The sequence below is a fragment of the Echiichthys vipera genome (assembly GCF_963691815.1).
Source record: "Echiichthys vipera genome assembly, chromosome: X".
In the NCBI taxonomy this organism is placed as follows: domain Eukaryota; kingdom Metazoa; phylum Chordata; class Actinopteri; order Perciformes; family Trachinidae; genus Echiichthys; species Echiichthys vipera.
The window spans coordinates 47801197-47814521 of record NC_139825.1 but is presented as its reverse complement, the minus strand read 5'-3'; the positions used below and the strand labels follow the sequence as shown (position 1 = coordinate 47814521).

The 13325-nt window shown below is 42.5% G+C and overlaps 1 protein-coding gene across 1 annotated transcript in view; it reads left to right on the top strand.

Annotated features, from left to right (window-relative positions):
- Positions 1 to 3094, top strand: part of podxl2 (podocalyxin-like 2) — a gene marked incomplete at its 3' end in the record, with an annotated part of 37737 nt that extends 34643 nt beyond the window's left edge. Inside the window, exons 11-13 of the mRNA XM_083939714.1 lie at positions 366 to 545; positions 2736 to 2918; positions 3035 to 3094. Coding sequence (XP_083795840.1) covers positions 366 to 545; positions 2736 to 2918; positions 3035 to 3094 — 423 coding nt within the window. The remainder of the gene's footprint in view (positions 1 to 365; positions 546 to 2735; positions 2919 to 3034) is intronic.
- Positions 3095 to 13325: the final 10231 nt, after the last annotated feature.

Genomic DNA, 13325 nt, shown 5'->3' with positions numbered 1-13325 from the left:
ACACACAGGTCACATGTGAGGATGGGAACCTTTGTTAGCCATTTAAACCGTTTTTTGTCCACTTTAGTGCACGTTATCAGGTCACATCAGGGTCATTTGTGTGTTTTCTTTTGTCATTTTGATTTAAAAAGAGTAAACACAGTTTTTGTTTGTTTGTTTGCAAATAAATAGCTTCACCATAAACATAAACCATGAGTGGAAGAACGTTTTTTTTGTGTTTTCATTCATATTCTCTGAAGAACGGCCGAGAAATCATAAATTCTCCCAGAGTATGTGAACTCGCGTGTGTGTGTGTGTGTGTGCGTGTGTCCGTGTGTGTGTATGTGTGTGTGCGTGTGCGTGTGTGTGTGTGTGTGCTTCACCAGGTGGGCATCCAGAACTACAGCGCGGCCAACAGCTGCCAGTCTCGTCCCAGTCAAACACGCAGCGACTACGGGAAGCTGTTTGTGGTTTTGGTGATCATCGGCTCCGTCTGCATGGTCATCATCACGTCCGGGTTCATTTACATCTGCTGGCAAAGACGACTGCCTGCAACCAAGACTCAGGTAGGTCAACACACACACACACACACACACACACACTAACACACACACACGCACACACGGTGAAACACACAGATTGGGAGTGGTTGTAAAAGCAAATATGGCAACATATTAGATGAACCAGGAGCAGTGTAGAAAATTTAAAACATATTTTAGGTGCAACTTTTTCCGCTCACTATCTTAGAGCGCCCTCCCACTGTGCCTCCGTCCCGTGCCCCGTGCTTTAGGGTCCTTGTCCCCCCCTCCAGGCCCGTTTGTACTCACACTACCTGGGCCTCGGAGAATGCTTCTTGCTGCCTATACGTCATCACGCCGTAACACGTCACACGCATTGATGACGTCATGGCGATGCGTGGCTTTGTTTCCAGATCTTTCCGTAGACCTCGGAGTTTTTGTGCGTCTTGTCGACTGTTTTTGAATCTTTTCATCGACCAAATCTGCAGTAAACACTCCACCTCCACATCACACCAACGTGAACCTTTCACCGCCATTGTTTTAAATGTCCGCGCATGGTCCCTCCTTCTTTTTTCTACGTCCCAACAGGCGCACAGGAAATGATCTCAGAACCGCCGTAGCTCTCGTGCTCGTACACGTGCGCACGCTCGTGCTCGTACACGTGCAAACATGCTTTACTAAAGCCCACCTCTCCCAAACGGGCCGTGGACGGCAAGCGTGCCGCTCCTAGACGTGGTACGGTTGCACTCACACTGGTCAAAGGAACTAGACTTTACCCGTAAAAACGTGCTTGGGCACGGTACGGAGGCACAGTGTGAGTGCGCCCTAACTTACCAGGGCCATCACAATGTTTATGTGGGCACAGATAAAAATGCAGGAATTACAACCATGTGTAAATAAAAAGCAGACTATTGCGATTGTCAGTGCATTTATATGTAACAGCGCTGTGTGTGTGTGTGTGTGTGTGTGTGTGTGTGTGTGTGTGTGTGTGTGTGTGTGTGTGTGTGTGTGTGTGTGTTAGAGATGGAAATGGAAGTTAAAAGAGTTAAATACATGATAATAAAATGATGGTTTAATGTAGGATTAGGATTGCGAAGCCAAACTTGTCTTTAATTCGTTTTTTTCATCTAACCTCTATTTCAGTGTTCATTCATTTTATAACCATGGGAAAGCGCGGCAGTTTGTCCAGAGCGTTTTCTTGTTTCACTGTAGTTTGGATGTTTATAGTAAAACAAATATAACATGGAAGTAAATTGAGTTGTTCCTATGCCCTTAATTAACTTGTAGCCAGTCTCCAGCAGACGCGTTCAAGGGGCCACGGCTCAGGCTGAGGTTAAAGACGGTATCACTTTCTCTCCCCCATGGACCACGACCATCAACTTATAGCCTCTGACCACCTGTAGAGGGGGCACACTGACTGAAGGAAGAACCGAGACTCAGCCAAGCCCCCACGCAGATCCCCAGGATGCTCACGTACTGCAGAACTCGCCTGTTTAAGTGGCGGGCCTGCACATTCGCCCATTCACTCCCATACATGCGGGGAAAAGGAGATCTCAACCGAATTGTTTTTTAAGGCGCACTCACACTGTCCTTCCGCACCGGGGCCAAAACAGGTTTTTCGGGTAAAGCCTAGTGCGTTTGACCAGTGTGAGTGCAAACGTGTAGTTGCGGCCAGCTGGCCGTCCACAGCCCGCTTGGGAGAGGTGGGCTTTTGTAAAGCACGTTTGCACGTGTACGAGTACGAGCGTGCGCATGTATACTAGCACGAGGCCTACGGTGGCTCTGAGGTCATTTCCTGTGCGCCTGTTGGGACGTAGAAAAAAGAAGGAGGGACCATGCGCGGACATTTCAAACAATGGCGGTGAAAGGTTCGCGGAGGTGGAGTGTTTACTGCAGATTTGGTCGATGAAAAGATTCAAAAACAGTCGACAAGACGCACAAAAACTCCGAGGTCTACGGAAAGATCTGGAAACAAAGCCACGCATCGCCATGACGTCATCAATGCGTGTGACGCGTTACGGCGTGATGACGTATAGGCAGCAAGAAGCATTCTCCGAGGCCCAGGTAGTGTGAGTACAAACGGGCCTGGAGGGGGGACAAGGACCCTAAAGCACGGGGCACGGGACGGAGGCACAGTGGGAGGGCGCCCTGAGTGGCTGAATTCACACATTATAAAGTCAGGTGGAGTTGATGTAGCCTTACACTCACACTCACAAATGTACCTTAATGCACCTGCAGTTTCGCGCTGAGGAACTTCACTTTGTGGAGAACGGTTGCCACGACAACCCCATGCTGGACGTGACCAATGACAACCAGCCTGAGATGCAGGAGAAGAAGCCGAGTACCAACGGGCTCGCGGGAGGAGGAGGCGGAGGAGGAGGAGGAGGAGGAGGAGTTGGGGAGCAGAGCAGTCGCTGGCAGGTGATTGGACGAGTAAATAAATAAAAAGAGTCGTAAACAATCTGCTGTTTTAATTCTATTCTACCCGGCAACAGCATGAACCCCCTCTCATCCTTATTTAATTGTTATTTATTCAGGTGTTTGTTAATCAAGGAGCGACTGAGGAGGAGGAAGAGGAGCAGGACACACATCTCTGATGGACGAAGAGGAGGAGGAGACGGGTTACGAAGGTCTTTGATAGACAGGTGATAAGTGGAGCCGAGAGGGAGGAAGAAGAAGAAGAGGAAGAAGAAGAAGAAGAAGAAGAGAACAAAGATGGACGGGACAGAAAAGGAAACGTAGTTGATGGGAGTTAAAAGGTATAAAGCCTGAGACGCAGATGTGATAAAGGTGGAGTCTGCGGTTCTGATCTAATACGCTTTTTTGTCAAATTCAGCATATAGCTTGCGGTCCGCTAGCTAGCTTCCCGGCGTTCATACGCACCCCTGGCTGTGCAAGCGGGCATCAAACATTTCTCCGTTGGTGCAGGACAGAGGGCAAAGCCGTGGAAGTGTAAAGGGAAGTGGGACGGCACAAAAAGAGCACTGACAGGAGGGGTGTTTGTGTTAGGGGTGTTAAATATCAACAATCTTTCTCCAAAATGGCCGACTCCACCTTTCTCCAAAATGGCCGACTCCACCTTTAAGAGAGGGTTGAGGTGAGCAGGAGGAGTCACTGACGTCTTCATGGGTATCAGACACTAGAGGGTTTATAAACATAAGATTTTAATTCATGGAAAAGACAACGAGACAATCCAATCCGTCCCTTTCCGCCGTCACTTGAGTTTGGATGTAGTTTAACACTCACCTGAGGTGTTAGATCGCGTGTCCATCGTGTTTAGTGTGCCTTATGTTTAGCTTCCTGCACGAGAGGAATAAAAACATTTAAAACTAGCAACACAATCGTAATCCTAAAGCACCTTTTCCCACCTTTAACGTTTGAATGTAAAGGAGCTTTCGAAGTCTGAGGCGTCCACAGCCGCGACACGAGGAGCGGTTTAGGCTTTATTGAGATTATCTGACAAAACACGCTCCGACAAAATGCTAACAGGAAACTAAGCTAACAAACAACTCCAGGCTGAAAGTAGGTTTGTTACCCAAGAACCGCTGAAAGAATGTAACAAAGTACCTTTACTTAAAGATTGTATTTGAGTACAATTATGTGGTACTTTTATTTTATGTTACTTTGTACTTCTTGTCTGAAAGCTAGGAAGCTAGGCTAACAGTAGCGCCAACAGCCACAACGAACTCATTAAGCTAAAACAAGAATATCCAAAAAGTTATTAAAGCTTTGGTTTCCTCCTGATGCCTGACTCTGGAAACAACAGTGACTCCTCTTAGCTTCTCATGGGTAGATGCTAGGTCATATCCGACATGCTGGCGTCAACGCTTAGGCTTCAAAGACACGCAGCAGACTGCTTTAGACTGACTATAACGTAAGTATAGCGGTAACTTTATCACATTTTTACTGCGAGAATTCACAAATAAAGGCTTCTGAACTAAAAAAACACACAGTCGAACATTTTCCAGCAAGAATAAGATCTGAAATTGGGGAGAAATTAACAACATCTGCAACCAAGATATTACTGTAGCTTTCCCTGGCGTTAGCATGTAGCTACATGTAGCTTAGTTAGCAGTGGAATGACTGTGCAGTGAACGTTATTGCAGCACTTTCCACCGTCAAAAATCCCAAATAAAGGTTTGTAAACCAGAAAAACAGACAATCAAACATTTTCCAGCAGGTATGTAATCTGAAAATGGGGAGAAATGAACAACATCAACCAAGATGCAGCTTTCCCTGACGTTAGCATGTGACTTTTTTCAAGAAATCACAGATAAAGTATTACTTAAATACTTAATAAACCAAAAACTACACAATCAGACAAGTTGCAGGGAGAACTCATTCTGAAAATGTGGAAAAATTGACATCTGCAGCCAAAATGCAGCTTTCCCTGACGTTAGCATGTAGCTTAATTAGCAGTTAAATGACTGTGCAGTAGACGTTATTACAGCACTTTCTACAGTTAAAAAACACGGATAAAGTATTGTAAACCAAAAACTTCACAATCAAACAAGTTCCAGGGGGAATTTAATCGGAAAATGTGAAAAAAAAATTCCATCTGCAGCCAAAATGCAGCTTTCCCTGATGTTAGCGTGTAGCTACATGTAGCCTGACTTAGTTAGCAGTAAAATGACTGTGCGGTTAGCTTTATTGCAGCACTTTCTACCGTCAAAAATCACAAATAAAGGCTTGTAAATAAAAAAAAACTACACAATCAAACAAGATCCAGGGGGAATTTAATCGGAAAATGTGAAAAAAAAAATCCATCTGCAGCCAAAATGCAGCTTTCCCTGACGTTAGCATGTAGCCACATGTCACTTAGTTAGCTGTGAAATTACTGTGCAGTAAACGTTATTGCAGCTCTTTCTACAGTTTAAAAACACGGATAAAGTATTGTAAACCAAAAACTACACAATCAAACAAGTTCCAGGGGGTATTTAATCGGAAAATGTGGAAAAATTTACATCTGCAGCCAAAATGCAGCTTTCCCTGACGTTAGCATGTAGCTACATGTAACTTAGTTAGCAGTGAAATGACGTCATTGCAACACTTTCTACTGTCAAAAATCACGGATAAAGGCTTGTAAACCAAAAACTAGCAGTGTCTGTCGCTGTCATGTCAGTTCACATTCCTGCTGGAACATTTTGGATTGTATAGTTTTTGGTTTATATTATATTTATTGTGATTTTATCACAGTAAAAAAGTGTCGCCGACCTCCATAACAACCTTTTGAAGCTGTTGGATGCCATTGAGAGTTGACGCCGACGCAAACTTCTTACCTTTCTAACCAAATTTAGTTTTAACCGCATACTAATAGCATAGCTTTGTCTTTACAAGAGTCAGCAAATGGATGACAACAGCGTTAAATTAGCCGTAAGTGACCTTTGGCCCTACTCAGACACCTTTTTCTTTGCTGTAAAAAAACACGGTTTCGTTGGAAATCACCTACTGTAGAAAAAGCACCAGGAAAGACTGGAAACTGTGTCTGGACAGGGACAACACCAGCGAACAGTGTACGAGATGCTAGCAGTACAGCTAATTCACCGCTGACTATATTTGGTTAGAAAGGTAAGAAGTTAGACTTTAGTTTTGCTCTATTAAATTAACTCAAAACATTACACCATCATCTGCAGATGAAACACAAACTTTGATAGAACTTTACCATCCGTGACACAATTGCTAGCTGTGATGACGTCAGCGTGTCCAGCGTTAGCATCTACCCTCCTCCATAACAGGAAGTACAGCCTGTAGCAACTTTGAACGTAAGGTTTTGGCACTTTATCGATTCCTCTTGGAAATGGCGACTATCATTGTTAAAAATGCTGCATCATGTTAAATGTATCACATACAGTGACTGCTCATAGGAACGGCTGTGACTCCGCAGCCGGTTGTGTAATTTCTATTCTTACTTCCTGTTAGCCTGATATGCTTTTTTCAATAGTGTTGGAATGGCTGCTGTTCGCTCCTAGCTAACTCTTGAGGCGATGACATATGGGCAACGTTTGAATAACTGTTACTGTGTTGAAGTCGAGTCACCAAGTCCAAGTCCGGCCCCGAGTCTTCAGGGTTTTCATTTTAAATGTTCAAATCTGAGTCACTACGGTCGATCATGTCCAAGTCACTTTGGTCGTGTTCGATTCATTTTGATCGTGTCCGAGTCACTATGGTTATGTCTGAGTCATGTTCGAGTCACTACAGTCATGTCCAAGTTAGTCCGGTCATGTCCAAGTCAGTACAGTAATTTTCAAGTTCACTGGTCATGTTTAAGTGACTACGGTCATGTCCAAGTCTCTCAGTCTTGTCTGAATCAATACGTTCATGTCCGAGTCACTTGTCATGTCTGAGTCACAACGGTCAAGTCAATATGGCCACGTGCCAGTTACATTCTAGTCGCAATTATGTCCAAATCAATACGGTCATGTCCGAGTCACATTCAAGTTACAGTCTGATTCAATACGGTCACGTCCAAGTCATTTCACATTTCTGAGTCTCTCTTCACGTCTGAATCAATCTGTAATGTCCGAGTCACTTCAGTTATATTCAAGTCACTTGTCATGTTCGAATCACTACGGTCGTGTCCAAGTCAAAACAGTCTTGTCTGAGTCAATACGGTCATATCCGAGTCACTACAGTTCCCAAGTCACTGCAAACTCACAAAGGTCAAGTCAATATGGCCACGTCCCAGTTATATTCTAGTCACAATTATGTCCAAATCACTACGGTCATGTCTGAGTCACTTTAAAGTAGCAATTATGTCCGAGTCACTTCAGTCATATTCAAGTCTCTTGACACGTCTGAACCAATACTGTCATGTCCGAGTCTCTACATTCATGTCCAAGTATCTCGGTCATGTCCAAGTCACAACAGTCTTGTCTGAGTCAATACGGTAATTCCCAAGTCACTGCAGTCATGTCCGAAAAACCAAGGTCAAGTCAATATGTCCAAGACACATTCAAGTTACAGGAATGTCCGAGTCACTTTCAAGTCGCAAATATGTCCGAGTCACTTGTCACAACTGAATCAATACAGTCATGTCCGAGTCACTTCAGTCATATTCAAGTCACTTGTCACGTCTGAATCAATACGGTCATGTTCGAGTATCCCGGTCACGTGCAAATCACTACGGTCATGTCCAAGTCACAACAGTCTTGTCTGAGTCAATACGGTCATATCCGAGTCACTGCAAACTCACAAAGGTCAAGTCAATATGGCCAAGTCACATTCAAGTTACAGTAATGTCCGAGTCACGTCAGTTATATTCAAGTCTCTTGTCATGTTCGAGTCACTACAGTCATGTCCAAGTTACTCCGGTCATGTCTGAGTCACTACAGTAATTTTCAAGTTCACTAGTCATGTTGAAGTGACTACGGTCATGTTCGAGTCACTTCAGTCGTGTCTGAGTCACTACAGTCATGTCCGAGTCTCAAAGGTCAAGTCAATATGGCCACGTCACATGCAAGTTTCAATTATGTCCGAGTCACTTCAGTTATTTTCAAGTCTCTTGTCACGTGCAAATCACTACGGTCATGTCCAAGTCACTGCAGTCGTGTCTGAGTCACTACGGTCAAGTCAATATGGCCACGTCCCAGTTACATTCTAGTCACAATTATGTCCAAATCAATACGGTCATGTCCGAGTCACATTCAAGTCGCAATTATGTCCGAGTCTCTTGACACGTCCGAGTCTCTTGACACATCTGAGTCTCTTGACACGTCCGAGTTTCTTGACACGTCCGAGTCTCTTGACACGTCCGAGTCTCTTGTCACGTTCGAATCAATATGGTCATGTCCGAGTCACTTGCAATGTTCGAATCGATACATTTATGTCCAAGTCACATTCAAGTTACAATAATGTCCGAGTCACTTCAGTTATATTCAAGTCAGTTGTCATGTCAGAATCTCTTGTCATGTTCAAGTCCCTCGGTCACGTTCAAGTCACTGCAGTCATGTCCGAGTCACAAAGGTCAAGTCAATATGTCCAAGTCACATGCAAGTTTCAATTATGTCCGAGTCACGTCAGTTATATTCAAGTCTCTTGTCATGTTCGAGTCACTACATTCATGTCCAAGTATCTCGGTCACGTACAAATCACTACGATACTGTCCAAGTCACAACAGTTGTGTCTGAGTCACTACGGTCAAGTCAATATGGCCACGTCCCAGTTACATTCTAGTCACAATTATGTCCAAATCAATACGGCCATGTCCGAGTCACTTTAAAGTAGCAATTATGTACGAATCACTTCACTCATATTCAAGCCACTTGTCATGTCCAAGTCCCTCGGTCACGTGCTAATCACTACGGTCACGTCCGTGTCTCAACAGTCATGTCAGAGCCACTACGGTAATTCCCAAGTCACTGCAGTCATGTCCGAGTCACAAAGGTCAAGTCAATATGGCCACGTCACATTAAAGTTTCAGTAATGTCCGAGTCACTTCACTCATATTCAAGTCACTTGTCATTTCCGAGTCAGATTCAAGTTACAGGAATGTCCGAGTCACTTTCAAGTCGCAATTATGTTCGAGTCACTACATTCATGTCCAAGTCCCTCGGTCACGTGCTAATCGCTACGGTCATGTCCAAGTCACAACAGTCGTGTCTGAGTCACTACGGTCAAGTCAATATGGCCACGTCCTAGTTACGTTCTAGTCACAATTATGTCCAAATCAATACGGTAATGTCCGAGTCTCTTGTCATGTCCAAGTATCTCGGTCACGTGCAAATCACTACGGTCACGTCCGTGTCTCAACAGTCATGTCAGAGTCACAAAGGTCAAGTCAATATGGCCGAGTCACATTCAAGTTACAGTAATGTACGAGTCACTTCACTAATATTCAAGTCACTTGTCATGTTCGAGTCACTACAGTCATGTCCAAGTTACTCCGGTCATGCCCAAGTCAGTACAGTAATTTTCAAGTTCACTAGTCATGTTGAAGTGACTACGGTCAAATCAATATGGCCACGTCCCATTTACATTCTAGTCACAATTATGTCTGAATCAATGCGGCCATGTCCGAGTCACATGCAAGTTTCAATTATGTCCGAGTCACGTCAGTTATATTCAAGTCTCTTGTCACGTCTGAATCACTACGGTCATGTTTTCGAGTCACTACATTCATGTCCAAGTCCCTCGGTCACGTTCAAATCACTACGGTCATGTCCGAGTCACTTTACATGTCCGAGTCACTTCAGTGATGTCATAGTCATTGCGATCATGTCCCGAGTCACCGTCATCAAAACTGACAAACCAACATTTAAATCCAAATTCAGTCGTAAGTCGTGAAAAGTGGGACTTGGCACCGTTCGAGTCGCCCGACAGCACACACTTGTCGCCGTTCAGCTAACTGTGACGGAGACGGACGACTGCTATCAGCTTCGTTCAGAGTTTATTTCCTTTCATTCAGATTTCCTGCAGTTTACATTCGATCGACTGTACAAACAGATGGTTCAGGAACACATCGTGTTAACGTTAGCTCTGTTATGCTAATTAAATAGCAAGCTGTATTACAAGTCATGGTGCGAGAGCGGCTATCTGTGACTCCCACTCCCGTTTATCTAGTAACTTGGTCTGTTAGCCTAGCTCCTGGGCGTTGCAGCTAATGTGAGCTAATGTGGCTAATCCTGTAAAGCTCAACCAGACGGACGTATCTCCCTCCCCCCCAACGTCACATACATGCCCTTTTTTGTAATACAACCTGCTATCTGTGACCCCCACTCCCGTTTATCTAGTAATGTGTTCTGTTAGCCTAGCTCCTGGGCAGTGGAGCTAATGTGAGCTAATGTGGCTAATCCTGTAAACCTCAACCAGACGGACGTGTCTCCCTCCCCCCAACGTCACATACATGCCCTTTTTTGGTAAAAGGAAATAAGGAGGAGTCAAAGTCTGACAAGATGGCGTCTGACAAGATGGCGTCTCCCAGAGGCGAGTACGATTGGATCAAGTTGAGAGAACGGACTTGACGGAGAGGCTACGTCCATTTCTCTGTTCAGAGTTTCTTTCGTTTCATTCAGATTTCCTGCAGTTGTCATTCGATCAACTGTACAAACAGATGGTTCAGGAACACATCGTGTTAGCTTTGTTATGCTAATTAAAAAGCCGCTCTCGCACCATGACTTGTAATACAGCCTGCTATCTATGAAACAAAGATACACACTAAATGCTAATGCTAATCTGGAGCAGCTAATCTAAACGCTGCCTTCACTTCACTCCTGGAGCCGCTGTAATCTCCACTAGAGACACGAGACTCCCACTCCCGTTCATCTAGTAACATGTTCTGTTAGCTTAGCTCCTGGGCGGTGGAGCTAATGAGGCTAATCCTGTAAATGCCACCCAGACTGACGTATCTCCCTCCCCCTCAACGTCACATACATGCCCTTTTTTGGTAAAAGGAAATGCGGAGGAGTCAAAGTCTGACAAGATGGCCGCTCCCAGAGGCGAGTACGACTGGATCAAGTTGAGAGAACTTGGTCTGTTAGTCTAGCTCCCGGGCGGTGGAGCTAATGTAAGCTAATGTGGCTAATCCTGTAAATGTCAACCAGACAGACGTATCTCCCTCCCCCCCAACGTCACATACATGCCCTTTTTTGGTGAATATGATTGGATCAAGTTGAGAGAACGGACCCAGACGGAGACGCTACGTCCATTTCTCTGTTCAGAGTTTCTTTCCTTTCATTCAGATTTCCTGTAGTTGTCATTCTCTCCATTCTCGGTACAGGAAGTGTTGCCCGTCTGCATTTCACCAAGACGTTGCCCGCGTTTCAGCTCTTTTACTCTGACTTTCTCTCGATGTAACAATACTGTATATGGCTTCACTATAAACTACGCTGATCGATATGCACTTTGGACGTGCCGTCCTAAAAATGACTCCCTGCGATTTAGACGATCTGTTCCTGAGAGCGCGAGATGTCCGACAGATTAGACGAGCATGTAGCTTTCAGCGCCGCGGCGAGCGCCGATGTAAGAAAGCACGCGGCTTCTGTTGCTTTTATGGATGAAAACGTTTGACGGAGTCTAATTTTGTTGCTTTTTGTTGTAAGAAATCAACTGAAATTTGTTTTTCTCAGATGTTTTTTGTTCGTTAAAGCCTCGTGTGTTTGCATTTGTTCGCAGTAAAGTCGATATATTCAGTCGTAGCAACAAAACAAAACAAAACAAGTGACCCTTTGTTTGTTTAAAGGTAATAAAGTTAGTTTCCTGGTGAGGTTTTTAACATTTTGAGTTCTTATTCATCCATCACAGGTGGGTAATTCCTGTTTTCCATGAATAACTTCCTCATATTTTCATATTTACGTCAAACAAATGACTTAATTATGGATAAAAGTCAAATTAAATACTGTTTTTTGAACTTTATTGATCTATTTTTGCTTGATTTTACTGTTTTCAGGTGCAAATGAATCAACTTCTACAAAGAAAAGGCTTTGTTTTGTTTATTTATTGGTGTTTTTTTGTGCTTTTGTTTTGTTTTTCATATAAAAAGACACATTTGTTTAATAGTTTTGTCTTTTTGTTTCCATGTGGGACGGTCTAAATGTTTGGCACTCACACCCAAACACATCACACCCTCCTTTTATTTATTCTTTATTTATTCTTTACTTATTCTTTATTTTCAGTTTATTCATTTTTTCCCCTTTAAATCATTTGGTTACTTACGTCAGTTTGTTTTTTAGATCAATAACAACCTTTAAATTCGTTAAAACGTCCGTGTTATTTACGTTTATTTGCACTAATTTGTGAATAAAAGGAAATAAAAGCGACTCAGCGTGCTTTACAGATAAAAGCACAACAAAGATATAATAAAATAAACTTTACAGAAGCACTAATATGTAATTAAAAGCAAGAATAAACAACATTGTCTCATATCTTCTGATAATTTCTTCCACATTTTACGTAGAAAAATCTCTTTTCTCTAAAGTTTTGAGGCTGAAATGAAAACAGGAACGACCCAAATGTTGTTTTTCTGTTCCTTTATCTCACAGATTCTTTTCTGTATGTTTATATTTATACGCATTTTGTTTCTTTGTCTGTGAAATAAATGTGAGAAATAAAGTTTGGAGAAAAACGGGAACATTTCTTGTCTTTTTTTTGCTCTCACAACCCTGAACCCTGATCTGGGAACTAAAATAAATCAGTACGCAGGTGATTTCTACGCTTTTTTACAGTATATTTACTAAAGTTATTTACTTTTCTAGCCCTGTCTCTTTATACTTCTACTGCGCTGTAATTCAGACGTAAATACTCTACTTTTTACTTTACTTTATACTTACTTTTTACTTTATTGTTAATTAAGTATTTATATTCTTTTCTATTCTATTTAGAATAGAATAAATAGTATATACGTTGGTACAGTTTATTTTTCAATTTTTTTTTGTTGAATTCATTTAATTTTGTAAACCTTTTTTTGTTTTTTTTACATGTCTGAAATATATTTAAATTAAATTTAACAGTGCAGCTCCATTGCGCATGCGCTATACCGCATTTATTTGAGTCGGTGTCCCAGCCTCCCTCCTTGGTACTTTATTTTAAAAATCATTGTTAATTAAGTATTTATATTATATTCCATACTATTCAGACCGAATAAATAGTATACACGTTGTCACAGGTTTTTTTTTTTAAATTAATGTATTTTTGTATACTTTTGTATTCTTTTTTATTTTTTTATTTTTTACATGTCTGAAATAGATTTAAATTCAATTTAACAGTAAAGCTCCATTGCGCATGCGTCATACCGCCTATATCTGAGTCGGTGTCCCAGCCTCCTTCCTTGGTACTTTATTTTAAAAATCATTGTTAATAATAATAGTATATATTTTGTAACAGTTTTTTGTTAAA